Source organism: Nyctereutes procyonoides, unplaced genomic scaffold, assembly GCF_905146905.1.
Source record: "Nyctereutes procyonoides isolate TBG_1078 unplaced genomic scaffold, NYPRO_anot_genome, whole genome shotgun sequence".
NCBI classification, from domain to species: domain Eukaryota; kingdom Metazoa; phylum Chordata; class Mammalia; order Carnivora; family Canidae; genus Nyctereutes; species Nyctereutes procyonoides.
In genome coordinates, this window is record NW_026575052.1 from 44,583,799 (window position 1) to 44,599,746 (window position 15,948).

General features: G+C 42.3%; 1 protein-coding gene across 7 annotated transcripts in view; it reads left to right on the forward strand.

Moving 5' to 3' along the window:
* PPP2R2B (protein phosphatase 2 regulatory subunit Bbeta) overlaps positions 1–15,738 on the forward strand; it is a 439,499-nt gene extending 423,761 nt beyond the window's left edge. For 3 of the 7 annotated variants that reach the window (XM_055332677.1, XM_055332680.1, XM_055332682.1), the window contains 3 exons: positions 2,340–2,509; positions 11,446–11,537; positions 14,976–15,732. In XM_055332677.1, coding sequence (XP_055188652.1) covers positions 2,340–2,509; positions 11,446–11,537; positions 14,976–15,255 — 542 coding nt within the window. In that variant the 3' untranslated portion in view covers positions 15,256–15,732. Of the gene's footprint in view, positions 1–2,339; positions 2,510–11,445; positions 11,538–14,975 lie in introns of all 7 variants that reach the window. The other 4 variants (XM_055332679.1, XM_055332681.1, XM_055332678.1 and 1 more) reach the window with 3 other exon arrangements.
* Positions 15,739–15,948: the final 210 nt, after the last annotated feature.

Genomic DNA, 15,948 nt, shown 5'->3' on the forward strand with positions numbered 1-15,948 from the left:
TCTTTCATTTCCGCTCCATCTTCTGGGGCTGTCCTTTTTGGGCTTTACAGGGTTGCTACGCTAACATCCCAATATGCCATGCATACAGAGAACAGGCTGCTAGGTATAACCTTGTAAACATTCTTTACGTCATTGAAATAGCCCACAAGTTCTGTACTCAGTCCCCAAGTCTCAGTCTGGAATAAAATACAATTGGCCTATACAGAGGCAGTGTATGCTAATGAGGATAAAAACAGCTCCTGACATTTATTGAGAACCTACAATGTGCCAATCATATGTTCCAAGCAATATGGAACATCCCCCTTCTGCAGCTGGGAGAACTGAATCTCAGAGAAGTAAATAGAATGTGAACAGCTGGTAAGCGCCAGAGGTAGAAATTGATGGACTCCAGAGGGCAGTGTGCTGATCCCTTCCCATTCACTGCAGGTACATCAGGTGGGAGGTTGCTAAGCCTCAGGGCTCCCACTTAGCTATTGAGATGTTTGCATGGGGCTTGTCTGGAGTTTGGAAGTTCCCAGTCCTACCGAGAGTCCCTTGAAGAGAAACTAATGTGAAAATCTAGTTCTCAATTATGAGGACACTAGTCAGAGTCCAGGGGCCTTCATGAATGCCTGATTAAAGTCCAAGAGGCTTTTCTGTTTCAGTGAGTCTAATTCTCAAGTTCAATTCTGATTGATGAGGGTTATTTGTTGTTCTCTTAAATGGTTAGGTGACAATTAGTATTTTGGTTCAGCTCCGAGTTTAATTCAGCAGGTTTGAAAGGGAATTCATTATAGCCTTAGATTTTCTACATAGAATTTGATACGGAATCTGTGAGTGTGTTGAGCAGGCAGGAAAGAGAAAGCTCTGGAGGATGTATTAAATAATACATCCTGGTGTTCAGAACTGTGATGCAAACACTTGTTAAGTGGAACCATACTCAATTACCATTGGTCTAGATTAAAAATAAGTATGGGCAAATGCATATACCTCTCCATCATACATGCTGAGCACCGAGATGGCAAATTCATTCATTCATTCATTGATCTAGCTCTGGTTCTAATCATATTTATTAAACATTCATGTGCAAGAAGCTTACATTACAGTTGAGATAACACAAACGCAGGGATTGTTAAATCATAATGTGAGAGTACCCGAGGTCCTGTTAAGTGAGTGCGCCAGACCAAGTGTGAAAAGATCATTTAAGGCCCAGATAGTAGTGAAAGATGAGGCCTGTGAGTCCAGCAGAAGTTGAGTCAATATAGACAGAACAATCAGGCATAGAAATGGGAAAGGTCAAGATATACCTAAGCTATCTTCTATAAGTTCAAAGTTAAGGTAGAGAGGCATGTTATAGCAGCATCTGATAGGATTTGTTGTCCCAACTGAGGAGCCTTACGTTCATTCCTCTAAATGGTCAGCTGAAACTACTGAGAAGTAATAGTGCCTGGATGTCAGAGCAAAGGCACAATATATACAAAATAACTGAGGTTCAGTCAAGTGCCACTATTAACAACTGTGACCCAAGAGCTATAAAAATAAATGTCCACACACAGATTGTCCATGAATATTGATGGCAACATTATTCATAATAGTCAAAAAGTAGAAAGCCAAGTGTTAAGCAACTGAAAAATGGATAAACCAAATGTGGTATAATCCATACAATGGATTATTATTCAGCCATAAAAAGGAATGAAGTGCTGATACACTACAGGAAGCAGTATACTGAGAGAAAGCAGCCAGTCCCAGGAAAACTCTATCTCATATAATTTCTCATTTATGGGAAATTTCCAGATTAAGCAATTTCATAGAATAAGAAAACAGATTAACCAGTTCCTAGGGCTGCAGGAATAGGGAATGAGGAATTATTACAAATGGGAATGGACTTTGGGGGTTTGGTTGATGAAAAAAATTTGAAATTAGTGATGCTTTTATATAGTTATGTAATTATACTAAAAAAATGAACGGTAAATTTCACATGAGCAGATTTTATGGTATGTAGTTTTATATCTCAAAAAAAGCTGTAAACACATTTTTTAAGCATCGCAGATGACTCCACGTGTTGCTAAGTGCAGTCACACACAGGCCAGGGGAACTGTGAAACAGATATGTCAACCCAAAGCTTGGAAAGGCTCTGTGCCATATCTCTGGATGGTACAGGTCCCATGTGAGTCCTTCCATGAGAAAGCACAGAAACCAGTGACCACTGTTTCTGCTTTCAGATTCTCTGTCAGTCACTTAGATTAGACTCTGCACATTCTACTCCAAGTTAGAGTGTTGGCTTTGTAGCTGGCCCAAACATGGTAGAGTTAGTGGGTAAGGACATGCTAATTTTGTCTTGTTTTGCTTCTGGCCTACAGTTTTTGAAGAGCCCGAAGATCCAAGCAACAGATCGTTTTTCTCTGAAATTATCTCTTCAATTTCGGATGTGAAGTTCAGCCACAGTGGGAGGTATATCATGACCAGAGACTATCTGACCGTTAAAGTCTGGGATCTCAACATGGAAAATCGTCCCATTGAGACTTACCAGGTATGGACCACCGCCCACTGTAGGTACATAAGGCACTTCCTTTGTGGGCCTCCACATCAGCCTGCAAAGGCTTACAATGCACAAGAGTAAGAGACACTACGTCATCATATCATATATTCAATAAGATGGTACAGTCTATAAGTTCCATAGGATATTAAACAAGGGTACATAAGGAGGAGCTTGAATTCAATTTAACCTGTGAGATGAATATTGAAGACAAAGATGGTCCTGTTCTCTCAGAGCTAGTTGACTGGTGGAGAAGCACGATGATGAACAGGGGATTGAGTAGGCAGTGATGCCAGAGATGGTGCTGGGTATATGGGACCACAGGCAGGGAGGGCCTGATGAGAAGAGACCCAAAGGCTGAGTCTTGATTGCCAGGAACTAGCCAGAGGATAGTATATTCACAGGTGGTATGTTCAGAAAGGAGTTCTTTGTATATTAACTATAGAACACAGGCAAAAAGAAGAGTCTAGAAATCTAGGCCTTAGTAATGAAGATTAGGTTATTTTGTCTTCGGGCTGAGTGCAATGGAAAACCATTAAAAGGTTTGATACTGGAAATAAAGCAGGAGATGATGGCAATTGGTGCTGGAATGGTGGCATACAGATAAAGGGAGAGGTAAGAGGAGAGTCAGGGAGGCACACTTGCTGACTCAATGTGGAGGGAGGAGTCAAGAAGACTGTACAGGTTGCTGGCCTGAGCCTTGGCTAAATGATTGGTAGGTCTATGGACAAAGGGAACAAAGAAGAAGGCAGTGTTTAGAATAGAATGGCTTTTTTTAGAAAATGGAAGACCAGACTGTGAGGTAGAAAGGATTTGAAGCAGCTCATTTCAGGTAAGAGCACAATAGAAGCAAAGATCAAGAGGCAGGGATAAACTGGTCTTTTTAAATATATTTTGGGTTAAAGAGGTGTGAAAATTCTGGACCGACGGATTTAACTTATATATTTTTTCTTCAGACATAATTCACATACTGTAATATTCACCCTCTGGAAGTCTACATTAGTATATTTACAAAGTTGTGGAACCCTCACCACTCTCCAATTCCAGAAAATTTTCATCACTGACTAATATTCTGGTGGTTCTGGGGAGGAGAGACTCTAGGGGGAGATGGGAGGAAACAGAACAGTTAACAAGTTATTGCAATATCCTGGCAAGGGCTGATAGTAGCTTAGATGAGGATGTGAGCAATGGAAGTGGCCAGATTCCTTACATATTTCCAAGGTAAAATCAACAGGATTTGACCACAAATTTGATGTAAGAGGAAAAGAAACACCAGGGATCATCATCCCAAGGTTTTTATCCTGAGTGATTAAGAAAATGATGGTGCCATTTTATGTAGATGAGGGAATCAAGATCTAGTCAGAGACATGTAGAGCTAAGTAAACATCCAGAAATTGCAAGTAGACAGCTCAGTTTGAGTTTGGGTATACCTTAGCTTAGAGAAAAGAAGCAATCAGGACTGTGCCCTGCGAACCCGGTGTTTGGAGGTTGGAAGAGGAAAAGTGAGAGGAATGTTCTAAGAGCCAAGTAAAGAAACTATTTCAAGGAGGAGGAATCACCAACTACTAAATGCTATATAGCTGAAAATCCAATAGCTGAATCAAGTAGGAAAGGACTGAAAATTGGCTACTGGATTTAGTAATGAGGAGATAGGTATAGGTGAATGGTATTAATGAAGGTCTAATTGGAGTGGATTTTGACAAAGACTGTAAATAGAAGATGTGAATGTAATGAGTACAGGTAACTCTTCCAAGAAATTATAGTCTAAAGGGTAACAGCGAAATGGGTTGTAGCAGGAATGGGATACAGGCATAAGGAAGTTATCACAGTGTATTTTATGCTGAGGGGAGTAAGCCAGGAGAGAAAGAACAATTCAAGCAGCTGACTCCTTGAGGGAAGCAAGAGGGAACAGAGTCCATTGCGAAATTGGCCATAGATGGGAAGGTGGACAATTCATCCATCAGTGAAAGGAGAGAAGAGTAAATAGCTATGGATGCATTGTGATGGGAACCATAGATGATTTCTTCATGTTGCTTCTGTTTTCTCACAAAATACGAAGCAAGGTCATTAGGTGAATGAGAAAGAAAAGCAGAAAATAATCATCTAAGAGAGAGGTAGGGTTACTCAGGGATCCAGTTGAGTACAATATAAGGAGAGAGATACTTAAGGTGTGAGTGTAATGATAGGTCACTGAACCTCAGGTAGTTGAGGAGGGAATTAATTGAGTGAAGGAAAGTAGACAAAAATGGATTTGAAGAACTGATGGAATCAAGATAGTGAAGGTAGTGAACTAAAAAGATAGGAGGTAACAATAGAGCAGTACTTGTTAAACAGGTAGTTAGGGTCATGGCCAGTCTCATCATGTGACCAAGGAAGCAAAGGACAAAACACATTGAAAATGATGAGGCCTGAGTAACTGAGAAACCAGAGTAATGATTATGAAGAATAATGGCAGCGGATTTGAGAGCTAGAATTACTTCCAAGGAATGTGGCAGAGGGACTCAGAAGTATTGCTGACACTAACAAGGTAGACAGCAGGGAGTTTAGTTGATGACATGACTTCAGAAGAGCCAAAGGCTTTAGTACAGGAATCATTGTCTAGAGCAGCAAGGAGCCCACTACCCCACTTTGACACATGTGAGCACCTACCACTTGAGTGGCCACAGGACAAGCCAATCTTTCAGAAGAAATTCAGAGAGAAGATTGAGGACCTCAAGGACTTTGACCAACTGTGAGTAATGCAGGGTGCTGTGAGAAGGTTTTAGGGCCAGAATTCAAGACGACATATGTAGCTGAGATAGTCTGTTGGTTGAAATAGCATGCCGTATATATTTGGGGTCTTCCTGTCCCCCAGATCCGACCAAACTCCAGGACCCTACTTCCCAGCACCTGCCTCCAGACTCTTACCTTCATGTTCAACCCAGGCCTAAGCTAACTCAGGTGTCCCTTCCAGCTTCACAAATATGTCATATGACAAGGGGCAATGACTTCTAGAACCTGAGTGTGTGTGGTATGTGTGTGGTATGAACAGACTTGTGGCCTTCTGATTGAACCTGGATTAGTGAAAACTGGATTTAGTCTCTACAGTGGCAGGAGCCATTAGTTACTTTCATTTTGGAGAAAGGGTTTAAGAACCCAGTGAGCTAGCCAAGAGCATGATTCTCAAAACAGCTTCAGCTAGTGATAGGTCTTTGAGATAGGTCTCACAGTACACATACTGAAATGAAATATTACAGAAGTCTAACTTCAGATAGCATATTTCAAAGTAATTTAGTTAAGTTTATAAACTATAACCAACATGGTAACATACTGTGTAAAATATGGTAAATAAACTCTGACTGAATTTCTAGAACACTACTGAAAAAGATTCTGAAGGCTGACCCAATGGGAAGTAATTTCCAACGCCAGTTACTAATGCCTTCCCTGAAGAGGGAAGTAAGTAATGTTCCTTCCAGGAATAAGAAACTGTAGACTTAAGTATCATTAGCTCTTTTCAAGTTCTCCTACAGAACAGGGGTTAGTAAACTGACTGGTGGGCCAAATCCAGTCTCCATTTGTTTTAGTAAAAGAAGTTTTACTGAAACACAGCCATACCCCATCATGTGTACATGGTCCGTGGTTAGTTCATGCTACAATGGCAGAGATGAATAGGTATGGCAGAGATGATATAGCCCACAAGCTTAAAATATCTGCTCTCTGACTCTTTATAAATAAGTTTTTTGAGCCCTGAAATGTAAAAACCAACCAACAGACTTCACTCTTGCTGGGCCTCATGAGCAGTCCCATTAACTACAACATGAGGCTTCTACGAGTTCATGATTTGAGAACCTCTATGTTGGGAGTCTCAATTTAGTGTCAAGAAGGCCATACACAATAGGAATATGGACAACAAATATTTGGAACATGAAGAAAAAAGCATCAAATTGGGTGAGTTTTAAGTTTTCTCTTGCTCTGTGTTCTAGATGTTTCTAATCAATGTTTCTTACCTTATCCTCTCCTCTGATGGAGATAAGTCCATCTTGTTTGCCTAAGGGTTTGTTTTTTGTTTGAGCAACAGGACATAAACAACATACCTTCATAGTCAAAGATGATGAAATCAAGGCAACAGGAGCATCCCGAAATTTAGCTGCTGGGCAAGACAAAATACTGGTTCATACTGGATTTTCCTTTAGATGCCCCCCCCCCCGACTTCTGTCTTTCAAGAATTTTGTGTAGAGTTCTTGGCAATGTGGTTCCTGCTAATGGACTCACGCTTCCAAAGCACACATGTTTTGATACTTATTATTCACCCATGATGTTTCTGTAAGACAAAATGCCAAAGGTGAAAGTTTGTATGTCAAGAAAAGTTTGTAAGCCTGAGCCAAAAAACAAATCTTAGTGACTCTAGTGAAATGAAATAATCATCTATCCATTTCTTATAGTTTTACAATTCCTTGACCCATGTAGGATTCTGAGAAGTTCTGCATAATGGAAACCTGCTTAACCGTTTGTTTTCAAAACTTAATTTCTCCCATCTCCAAACATTCACATCTGTGCCTTGCCTGAAAAGTGCTCCATACCATATCAGAGGAATGAGTAGTGGGAGAGAAGGCTGAAAATAAGGAGCTATTTGTCTTATATTTTTCCCTCAAAGAGTAGGAGAGCTGGAGTACAGGTGTGTCTCATTGTATTGCACTTCCTAGGTACTGCCTTTTTAAGATACAAGTTGGAGGTTGGTGGCAAGCCTGCATCAAGCAAGTCTGCCAACACCATTTTTCCAACAGCATTGACTCATTTCGTGTCTCTGTGTCACATTCACCATTTTCAAGCCTTTATTATATGTTACAACAATCTGTGATGAGTGATCTTTGACATTACTATTTTAACTGTTTTGGGGTGCGATGAACGGTGCCCCTATGAGATGGTGAGCTTAAACAATGTATGTTGTGTGTGTTCAGCCTTCTCCACCAACTGGTCATTCCCGCCTCCCTCTCTCTCCTTCTCCTCTGGCCTCCATATTCCCTGGACAAAACAATATTGAAATGAGGCCAGTCGATAACCCTCCACTGACCTCCAAGTTTCATGTGAAAGAAAGAGTTACACATTTCTCACTTTAAATCAAAAGTTAAGGATGCCTGGGTGGCTCAGCAGTTGAGCATCTGACTTTGGCTCAAGGCGTGATCCTGCAGTCCTGGGATCAAGTCCCACATCAGGCTCCCTGCATGGAGCCTGCTTCTCCTCCCTCTACCTATGTCTCTGCCTCTCTCTCTCTGGATCTCTCATGAATCAATCAATCAATCAATCAAAAACTAGCCATGATTTAAGCATAGTGTGGAAGCCATGTCAAAAGCAAAGTAGGCTGAAAGCTAGGCCTCTTGTGCCAAACAGCCAAGTTGTGAACATAAAGGAAAGTTTCTGAAGGGAATTAAAAGTGCTACCCTAGTGGACACATGAATGATGAGAAAGTGAAACAGCCTTATTGATGATATGGAGAAAGTTTGAGTGGTCCGGAGAGGAGATCAAACCAGCCTCAACATCCCCGTTAGCCAAAGTGTAATCCAGAGCAAGGCTGAGAGAGGTGAGGAGGCTGCCAAAGAAAACCTGAAAGCTAGGAGAGGTTGGCTCATGAGGCTCAAGGAAAGAAGCCATCTCTGTAACATTAAAGCTCAAGAGAAGCAGGTTATCCAAGATCTAGCTAAGATAATTCGTGAAGGTGGTTCTACCAAGCAACAGATTTCCAATGTAGACAAAATAGCCTTCTATTGGAAAAAGATGCCATCGAGGAGTTTCATAGCTAGAGAGGGGAAGTCAGTGCCTGGCTCCAAAGTGTCAAAGAACAGGCTGACTCTTGTTAGGAACAAATACAGCTGGTGACTAAGTTGAAGCCAAAGCTCATTTACCATTCTGAAAATCCCAGGGCCCTTAAGAAATATGCTAAATCTACTCAGCTTCTGCTCTATAAAGGGAAAAACAAAGGCTGGATGACTGTACTCTGTTTAAAAGATGGCGTACTGAGTATTTTAAGCCCACTGCTGAGACCTACTGCTCAGAAAAAGAGATTCAAAGTACTACTGCTCACTGACAAGGCAGCTGGTCACCCAGGAGCTCAGATGGAGATGTACTACAAGGTTAATGTTGTTTTCGTGCCTGCTATTACAACATCCAGTCTGTAGCCCATGGATCAAGGAGTCATTTTGACTTCTAAGACTTAGTATTGAAAAACTACATTTCATAAGACTATAGCTGCCCTAGACAGTGATTCTTCTGACAGGTGTAGGCAAAACCTTCTGGAAAGGATTCGCTGTTCTAGATACTATTAAGAATATTGGTGGGGTACCTGGATAGCTCAGTTGGTTGAGCATCTACCTTTCACTCAGATCATGATCCTGGGGTCCTGGGATCAAGCCCCAAGTTGGGCTCTCTGCTCACCAGGGATACTGCTTCTACTGTTCCTCTGTCATCTTATGCTCTTTATTAAAAAAAAAAAAAAAGAACATTGGTGATTCATGGGATGGAGTTAAACTATCAATAGGCACAGGAGTTTGTATGACGTTGATTCCAGTCGTTATGGATGACTTTGGGGGGGTTCCAAACTTTAGTGAAGGAAACCACTGCAGATGTGGTGGAGAGAGCAGGCGGAGCCTTACAGATGTGATCGAACTTGAAAGAATGAGGACTCGCTTCTTACGGATGAGCAGAGGAAGTGGTGTCTTGAGCTGGAATCCACTGGTGAAGATGCTGCAGATTGTTGCAATGACAACTAAGGATTTAGAATATCACATAAACGTAGTTCATAAAGCAGCAGCTAGGTTTGAGAGGATTGACGTCAATTTTGAAAGAAGTTCTACTGTGGGTAAAATGCTGTCCAACAGCTTCGCATGCTACAGAGGAATCCTCGGTCTTATTTGAAGAAATTGCCACACCCATGCCAGCCTTTCCCAACCACTACTATGGCCAGTCAGCAGCCATGAACACTGAGGCATGTCCTTCTACTACCAGAAAAAGGACAACTCTCTGGAAATCTCAGATGATTAGCATTTTTTTCAGCAATTAAGGTTTTGTTTAAATTACAGTATATACATTGTTTTTTTAGATAATGTAATTTATTGCACACTTCATATGGTATAGTGTAATAAACATAACCTTTACATGCTCTAGGAAACCAAAAAGTCCACTTAACTCGCTTTGTTACAATATTCACATTATTGCTGCAGTCTAGAACCCACAGTATCTCTAGGGTGTGCCTATACTAGAGCAACAAACTTGGCTTCCATTGCCCACTGGATTAATTTCCCCATTGGCATACTACCCTTCAGAAGCCTCAGCCCCCTTTTTCCTCTATTATAAAGAGCCCAGAAAAAGTCCATGAAAAGGCAAGAAAGATCTGTTGTAGGCAAAACCAGGACCCAGAGGCTCATCCTGCTCCCCACCTGTTTTTGTAAATCAGTTAAGTTCTATTGGAACACAACCCCACTCATCTGTTTATGTATGACCCAAGGCTACTTTTGCATTCAAGGGCTGAGTTGAGTGGTTGCCACAGAGGCCCAATGCCACACGAAGCATAAATATTTATTCTCTTCGCCTTGATAGAAAAGATTTGCCAAACCCTGGTCAAGATAAAGAATCAGTCCTTTGCCCTCAAAGGAGCAGAAAATGCTTCTTTGCTCAAATACTCTTAACAATCACTAGAGATCTTCAGTCCTACAAACAGAAATGGCCTCCTACATCAGTCTTGTGCCACTTCTAATATGCCCAAATGGTAGCAGGAGAGGAAGGGAATGACAAGGAGTTAATTTATAGCAGATGTCTCAAGTACAGGCCATAAACCTCACCCTCACATCCCCTTCCCCATCTAACAATGCCAAAGCCCTGCTGCAGATGAATTCTCTTGTCACCAAAGCAATGAGGCAGGTACCTTGACAAGGCCCAGGACTATCTAGGAACAGTCATTTGCAGAGTTAGACATACTTGCACTGTCCAAATGACTCAGCTTTTCAATACCCAGAACATGTCATGGAACATAGAGTGAATGACCCAACCATGCTGACTGGTGTCATGTAAGATTCACATCCAACAACTTCATGAGGCCTCAGTGCCTTCCAGCGGTGCTGCATTGATTCCCAAGCATCCCCTCCCCTGCCTCATTCTCACCTGGTACCTTTCCTTCTTATTTCACTGAAAAATAGAAACAGGAGAGAACTATCACATACTTCAGAACCGCAACCTTTACATCAGAGTCTCTTTACAGCTCCACCCGCACAGACCTATTCAAATTATCGTACCCAAAAATGAACATGGCAAGTCCATCCTTCTACTTGCTCAAGAGAAAGATCCAGGAGCCATCTTGATTCCCATTCTTTCCATGCTTCACATTTGCACCATCCACGAATCCTATCCATTCTCCTTGCAAACATACTGAGAAGCTGACCGTTTCCTCCCACTGTTCTCACCCTGCTCCCCATTGTCATCTGTCACCAGACTGTCACCGGCCTCCCTGACTCTGCTGTCTCACATGATCACAACATAGCCAGCTCAGCAGTCCTTTCTGTGATGTCTCCTTACCTTGCTCGATATAAAAGGCCCATGTGAACGCTCACCTGCCCCTATGCTGGGATGAAAACACACCAAGGGTATTTTGTTCACTGCATATCCCAAGCACCGAGCAGGCCGGCCATAAACATTTGCTGAATTAAAGACCAAATGAGTAGTGTCCTCTCATGCCCATTAGCAAATCAATTTATAGAATAGGACTCTTATCACCTACCGGGCCCTTCTGCATGTCACCGGCTACCTAAGCAGCAGAGGGCCCAGACTGGATTTTGACCCAGGCCATCCAATTCAAGGCACAGTTATACTGGAAGAATTAACAGCTCACATCCCAAGAGGAAGTCTTCACAGAAATAAGCATGTTTAAAATAGTAACTGACCGTCTTGGTGTATTCCCCCAACAGGTTCATGACTACCTCCGCAGCAAGTTGTGCTCCCTCTACGAAAACGACTGCATTTTTGATAAATTTGAGTGTGTGTGGAATGGGTCAGACAGGTAAGAAGGGCTCTGTGTCTAGGGAACCTTCCAGAGGGTGAGCCCTGTATTTGCTGAAGCCCTGGGCAATTTATCCTAAGCAGGGTGTGGCCAAAGGGAGGTCAGACTCAGGCCCCAGGGCCTAGCAGAAATCCAGCATGTTGGTCCCTGGATTTCCCTTGAGGTCAGACCTGGAAAGGAGGATGGGATGTAGTGACACCCTTGAATCATCTTTCAGGACTGACACCGATGACCATGTGACATCAGTGAGAAAATCCCATGTTTCACACACCAGCAGCCCCCAGAGCTAGGTCAACACGGCTGAAATGAAGAACACTAACAATCCACCAGTACATTCCAGCATAAACAGTTCAGATTATTGCGAAGTGCGCTCTCCTGATCAAAAATTAATGCTAGACACTTCTAGTGTAGACCTGGCCAAAGGCCCTGGTGGTTCATTAGCTGAATTCTAGTTGGCCTCATTTATCATATTCCCTCAAAGTGATTTATTATTGTTTTAAGGCCTTTTATTTCAACAATACTTCATATTACCTTCTAATGGTTCATTTTTAGTTTGACAAATACAGATGATTCTCCAGCTTCCAGAACAAAATACAGGCTACCAGGAGCTGATTTAGTATTTTGAGAAATGTGGCACCAACAGTAGTGCTTGGAAGCACTACAATCTGTCAGGGCAAGGCACTCAGAGGCTGGAGCTTCTAGTAAAAACAAGTGTTTTCTGACTGTTATTTGGCTTCCTTTGCCAATGAACCAAAATGTGCCTTCCACTTAGCAGGCCTGGAAAGAACCACCACATGACAGAGGACCCAAGTCACAGCACTTACTATAGGGCAGTGGGGAGAGACAGCAGAGCAGCTGTGATACATGGACCAAAGCACCTAAGGCGGAAAGTTGCTGACCCTGGCCCTGTTTTCTTAATTTTTATTTGTATGTTTCTATAAATACATTTCTGTATATTTTCATATGTTTATATAGAATTTATTCACTTTTCCATTATTAATAAATTTTTTATATTTGTTATCACCCTGATAACTTACCTTAACCTAGACTCACAAAGTACTTATTAGTCTGCCTTCACACACATCCTGTTATATAATCCTGACCACAAGATGACAAAGTTGTTGTTTTCATCCCCATTCCATAGCTGAGGAAACTGAGGCTCAGCAAGGTAAAGTAAACTGCCCCAGCTCATGAGCTAGTATGTAGTAGAGATAAGAGTAAGAAGTTTTGAGTTCGAATCCTAAGATCGACATTCTTTTCATAACTTCTCTATTTCCTTCCATAACCAGGAAGATTCTTGGTTCAGATAAGATTGAGAGTTGTTCTTGTTGTTTCCAAACCAACAAATAAAAACCAAAAAACAAGGGCTTTCTCTGTTTAAAAACAAGTCAGGATGGAGGAAGCAAGTGTGGGTTCATGGGAAGCAGAGAGGCCGAGGGCCGAGTGCAGTGCCCTGGGGTCAGGCAGATGGGGGCTGGAGGCCTGACTTGGCCACTTTGTCACAGTGTCACACTGAGCAAGTTACTCACTTTTCCTCAGACATAGCTCCCCTATCTGGGATGAGGTAAGTCCAAGTGACATTGTCAGCACCCTACCTGATAAGGTGGCAACAGCTTCTTCTGCTACAGTGACAAACACATGTCACCGCCCGCATTTCCTGGACCGGAGCTATGAAAGCTCACCCTTGATTGATTTGCCTGGCACAGCTGACCCAGCACCCAAAAACCTGTCCCCCTGGCTATGGTCCCATGCTCTCAGCTTTCCCTTCACCTGTCTACACACTCACACCACGTGAACACTGATGAGATGCTTTCCTCTTCCATCCTAACCAGCTGGTCAGGGCTTCACTCAGAAATGAGGACAAGCCCACCTCTCCAGCAGCAGCTACCTTGGGGTGTTACTGGAACAGCATTAAACCCCCTCAGCCTGTACCTGTGTACAAACTGTCACCAGTTAAGAGTCAGTTCTTTGCTTCTGGAAGGCTTTGGCAGTCACTGCCCTCTGTCCATCATAAATAAGTCTGAGGATGAAGCACTCTTATAAAAATGTGGAAGCCATCTGTCAATCCACTAGCAAGTCTTTCTTCTCCTCCCAAATTCTTTTAAACTTCGAGTTTGTTTAGTCTCTTCCTGGGGGAAACCACAATGACATCCATTTGTTTTTTTTGTTTGTTTGTTTTTTTCCTTTTTTTTTTTTATTGGAGTTCGATTTGCCAACATATAGTATATATAGTATAATACCCAGTGCTCATCCCGTCAAGTGCCCCCCTCAGTGCCTGTCACCCAGCCACCCTATCCCCCCGCCCACCCTCCCCTTCCACTACCCCTTGTTTGTTTCCCAGAGTTAGGAGTCTCTCATGTTTTGTCACTCTCTCTGATATTTCCCACTCATTTCTCTCCTTTCTCCTATAATCCCTTTCACTATTTTTTATATTCCCCATATGAGTGAAACCATATAACGTTTGTCCTTCTCTGATTGACTTACTTCACTCAGCATAATACCCTCCAGTTCCATCCATGTTGAAGTAAATGGTGGGTATTGGTCATTTCTAATGGCTGAGGAACATTCCATTGTATACATACCACTGTGTTTTGAAACTTTGTCAGAAGTTGGTCACCAGCTTAGAAAATTATGGCACCAGTGACAAAACTGTTTATATTTGGTTTGCAAATAAATATCTTGCATGGGTCTCATTTTGCTATTGTGTAATTTTGCTTTTTTTTTTTATTATTGGAGTTCAATTTGCCAACATATAGCATATCACCCAGTGCTCATCCCATCAAGTGCCCCCTCACTGCCCGTCACCCAGTCACCCCAACCCCCCCACCCCCCCACCCACCTCCCTTTCCACTACCCTTTGTTTGTTTCCCGGAGTTAGGAGACTCTCATGTTCTGACATTCATTTTCTTAGGTAAGGGTTCCAGCAAGGCTGCTCCTCAGCAGGGGGAGGACACACCAGTCTCCCCTGTGCTATAGTATCAGCTTTTCTCCCGCTGTGCTGATGGCAGAAATTCCACCAGCACGGAAGCCCCACTACTGCAGCCACACTTCCAGTGTGCACAACTAGTGTCTTCACAAGTGTTCCTGACCCCTCTCCACCCTCGCAGTCCTATGGGAGGTAGAGCGGGGATCATTAAAACCACAGGACCCACTGAGCCAAAGAACCAAAAGCTATCTACCAACCGAAGAAGGAAGTAACAAGGAGGATTATCATGATCCTTCATTGCCAAACCAACCCAAGAGCTTGTTGCTTTTAGTGGCTCAAAACTGTGACCACACTCAGGCAAACCTGTTTGGGTTTTTGGTTTTTAGTAAAACGCTTGGCACCATTAGCTGGCCACCATGTGGTGTCATTAGCTCCAGGAAGACACAAAAGGGATGTGCTACCGCCTTCCTCCAGAGCACTCAGTGACTCCCTCTTTTCTCTCTACCTTGCAGTGTCATCATGACAGGCTCTTACAACAACTTCTTCAGAATGTTTGACAGGAACACCAAGCGTGATGTCACCCTGGAGGCCTCGAGGGAAAACAGCAAACCTCGGGCTATCCTAAAACCACGGAAAGTGTGCGTGGGGGGCAAGCGGAGAAAAGATGAGATCAGTGTCGACAGTCTGGACTTTAGCAAAAAGATCTTGCATACAGCTTGGCATCCTTCAGAAAATATTATAGCAGTGGCGGCTACAAATAACCTATATATATTCCAGGACAAGGTTAACTAGGAGGACAAGTTATTACTTAATAATCTCACATACTGAATACTAGTCAGACATGTTTTTAAATGTTTCTTTGGGTCTTCATTTGATGCATTGACATTAATTTCCCTATGCAGAAAACAATTGGAATAGAATTAAAAGGAGTCCAACTTTCCCAGATTCCCAGTTCTAAGAAACTTTTGTCAAACCCAATAGGTTCTGAGACACTTCTGTTTAGAATTGAGAGCTGCCAGCTAACACTAATTCTCCATAGTTGACTTGAATTTCTGATGCTTTTATTGCCCAGTTTTCTCTGGTGGGTCCAGTGTTTTGTTTCTAGGTGTCTGCTGAGATAAAATGAGGTTGTCTGTAGTATTTAAAGAGAAAAGAGATAAGTTTTTTTTTTAATTAAGCAATTCCATTTGATTGAAAAAATCAACAAAAAAAATAAACACCGTTTACTCTTAGAGAATTTCTCCTTTTTTTTTTTTTTTTTGGTGAAAAAAAAATCAGCGTCTCCTGCCCCTGCAGCACTTTTTTATTAGAGGCTCATTTGAAGCAGAGATTTATGTCACGAGGCAGCGAAAGGGACGCAGAATGAGAAGGGAAGGGACATATCAACACTGCTATGCCCTTTTTTGTAAGCACCATAGAAACAGCCTGAGAATTTGGCTAGGAAACCCCATGAATGCTTCAGGGGACATAAAGAGAACACTTTCT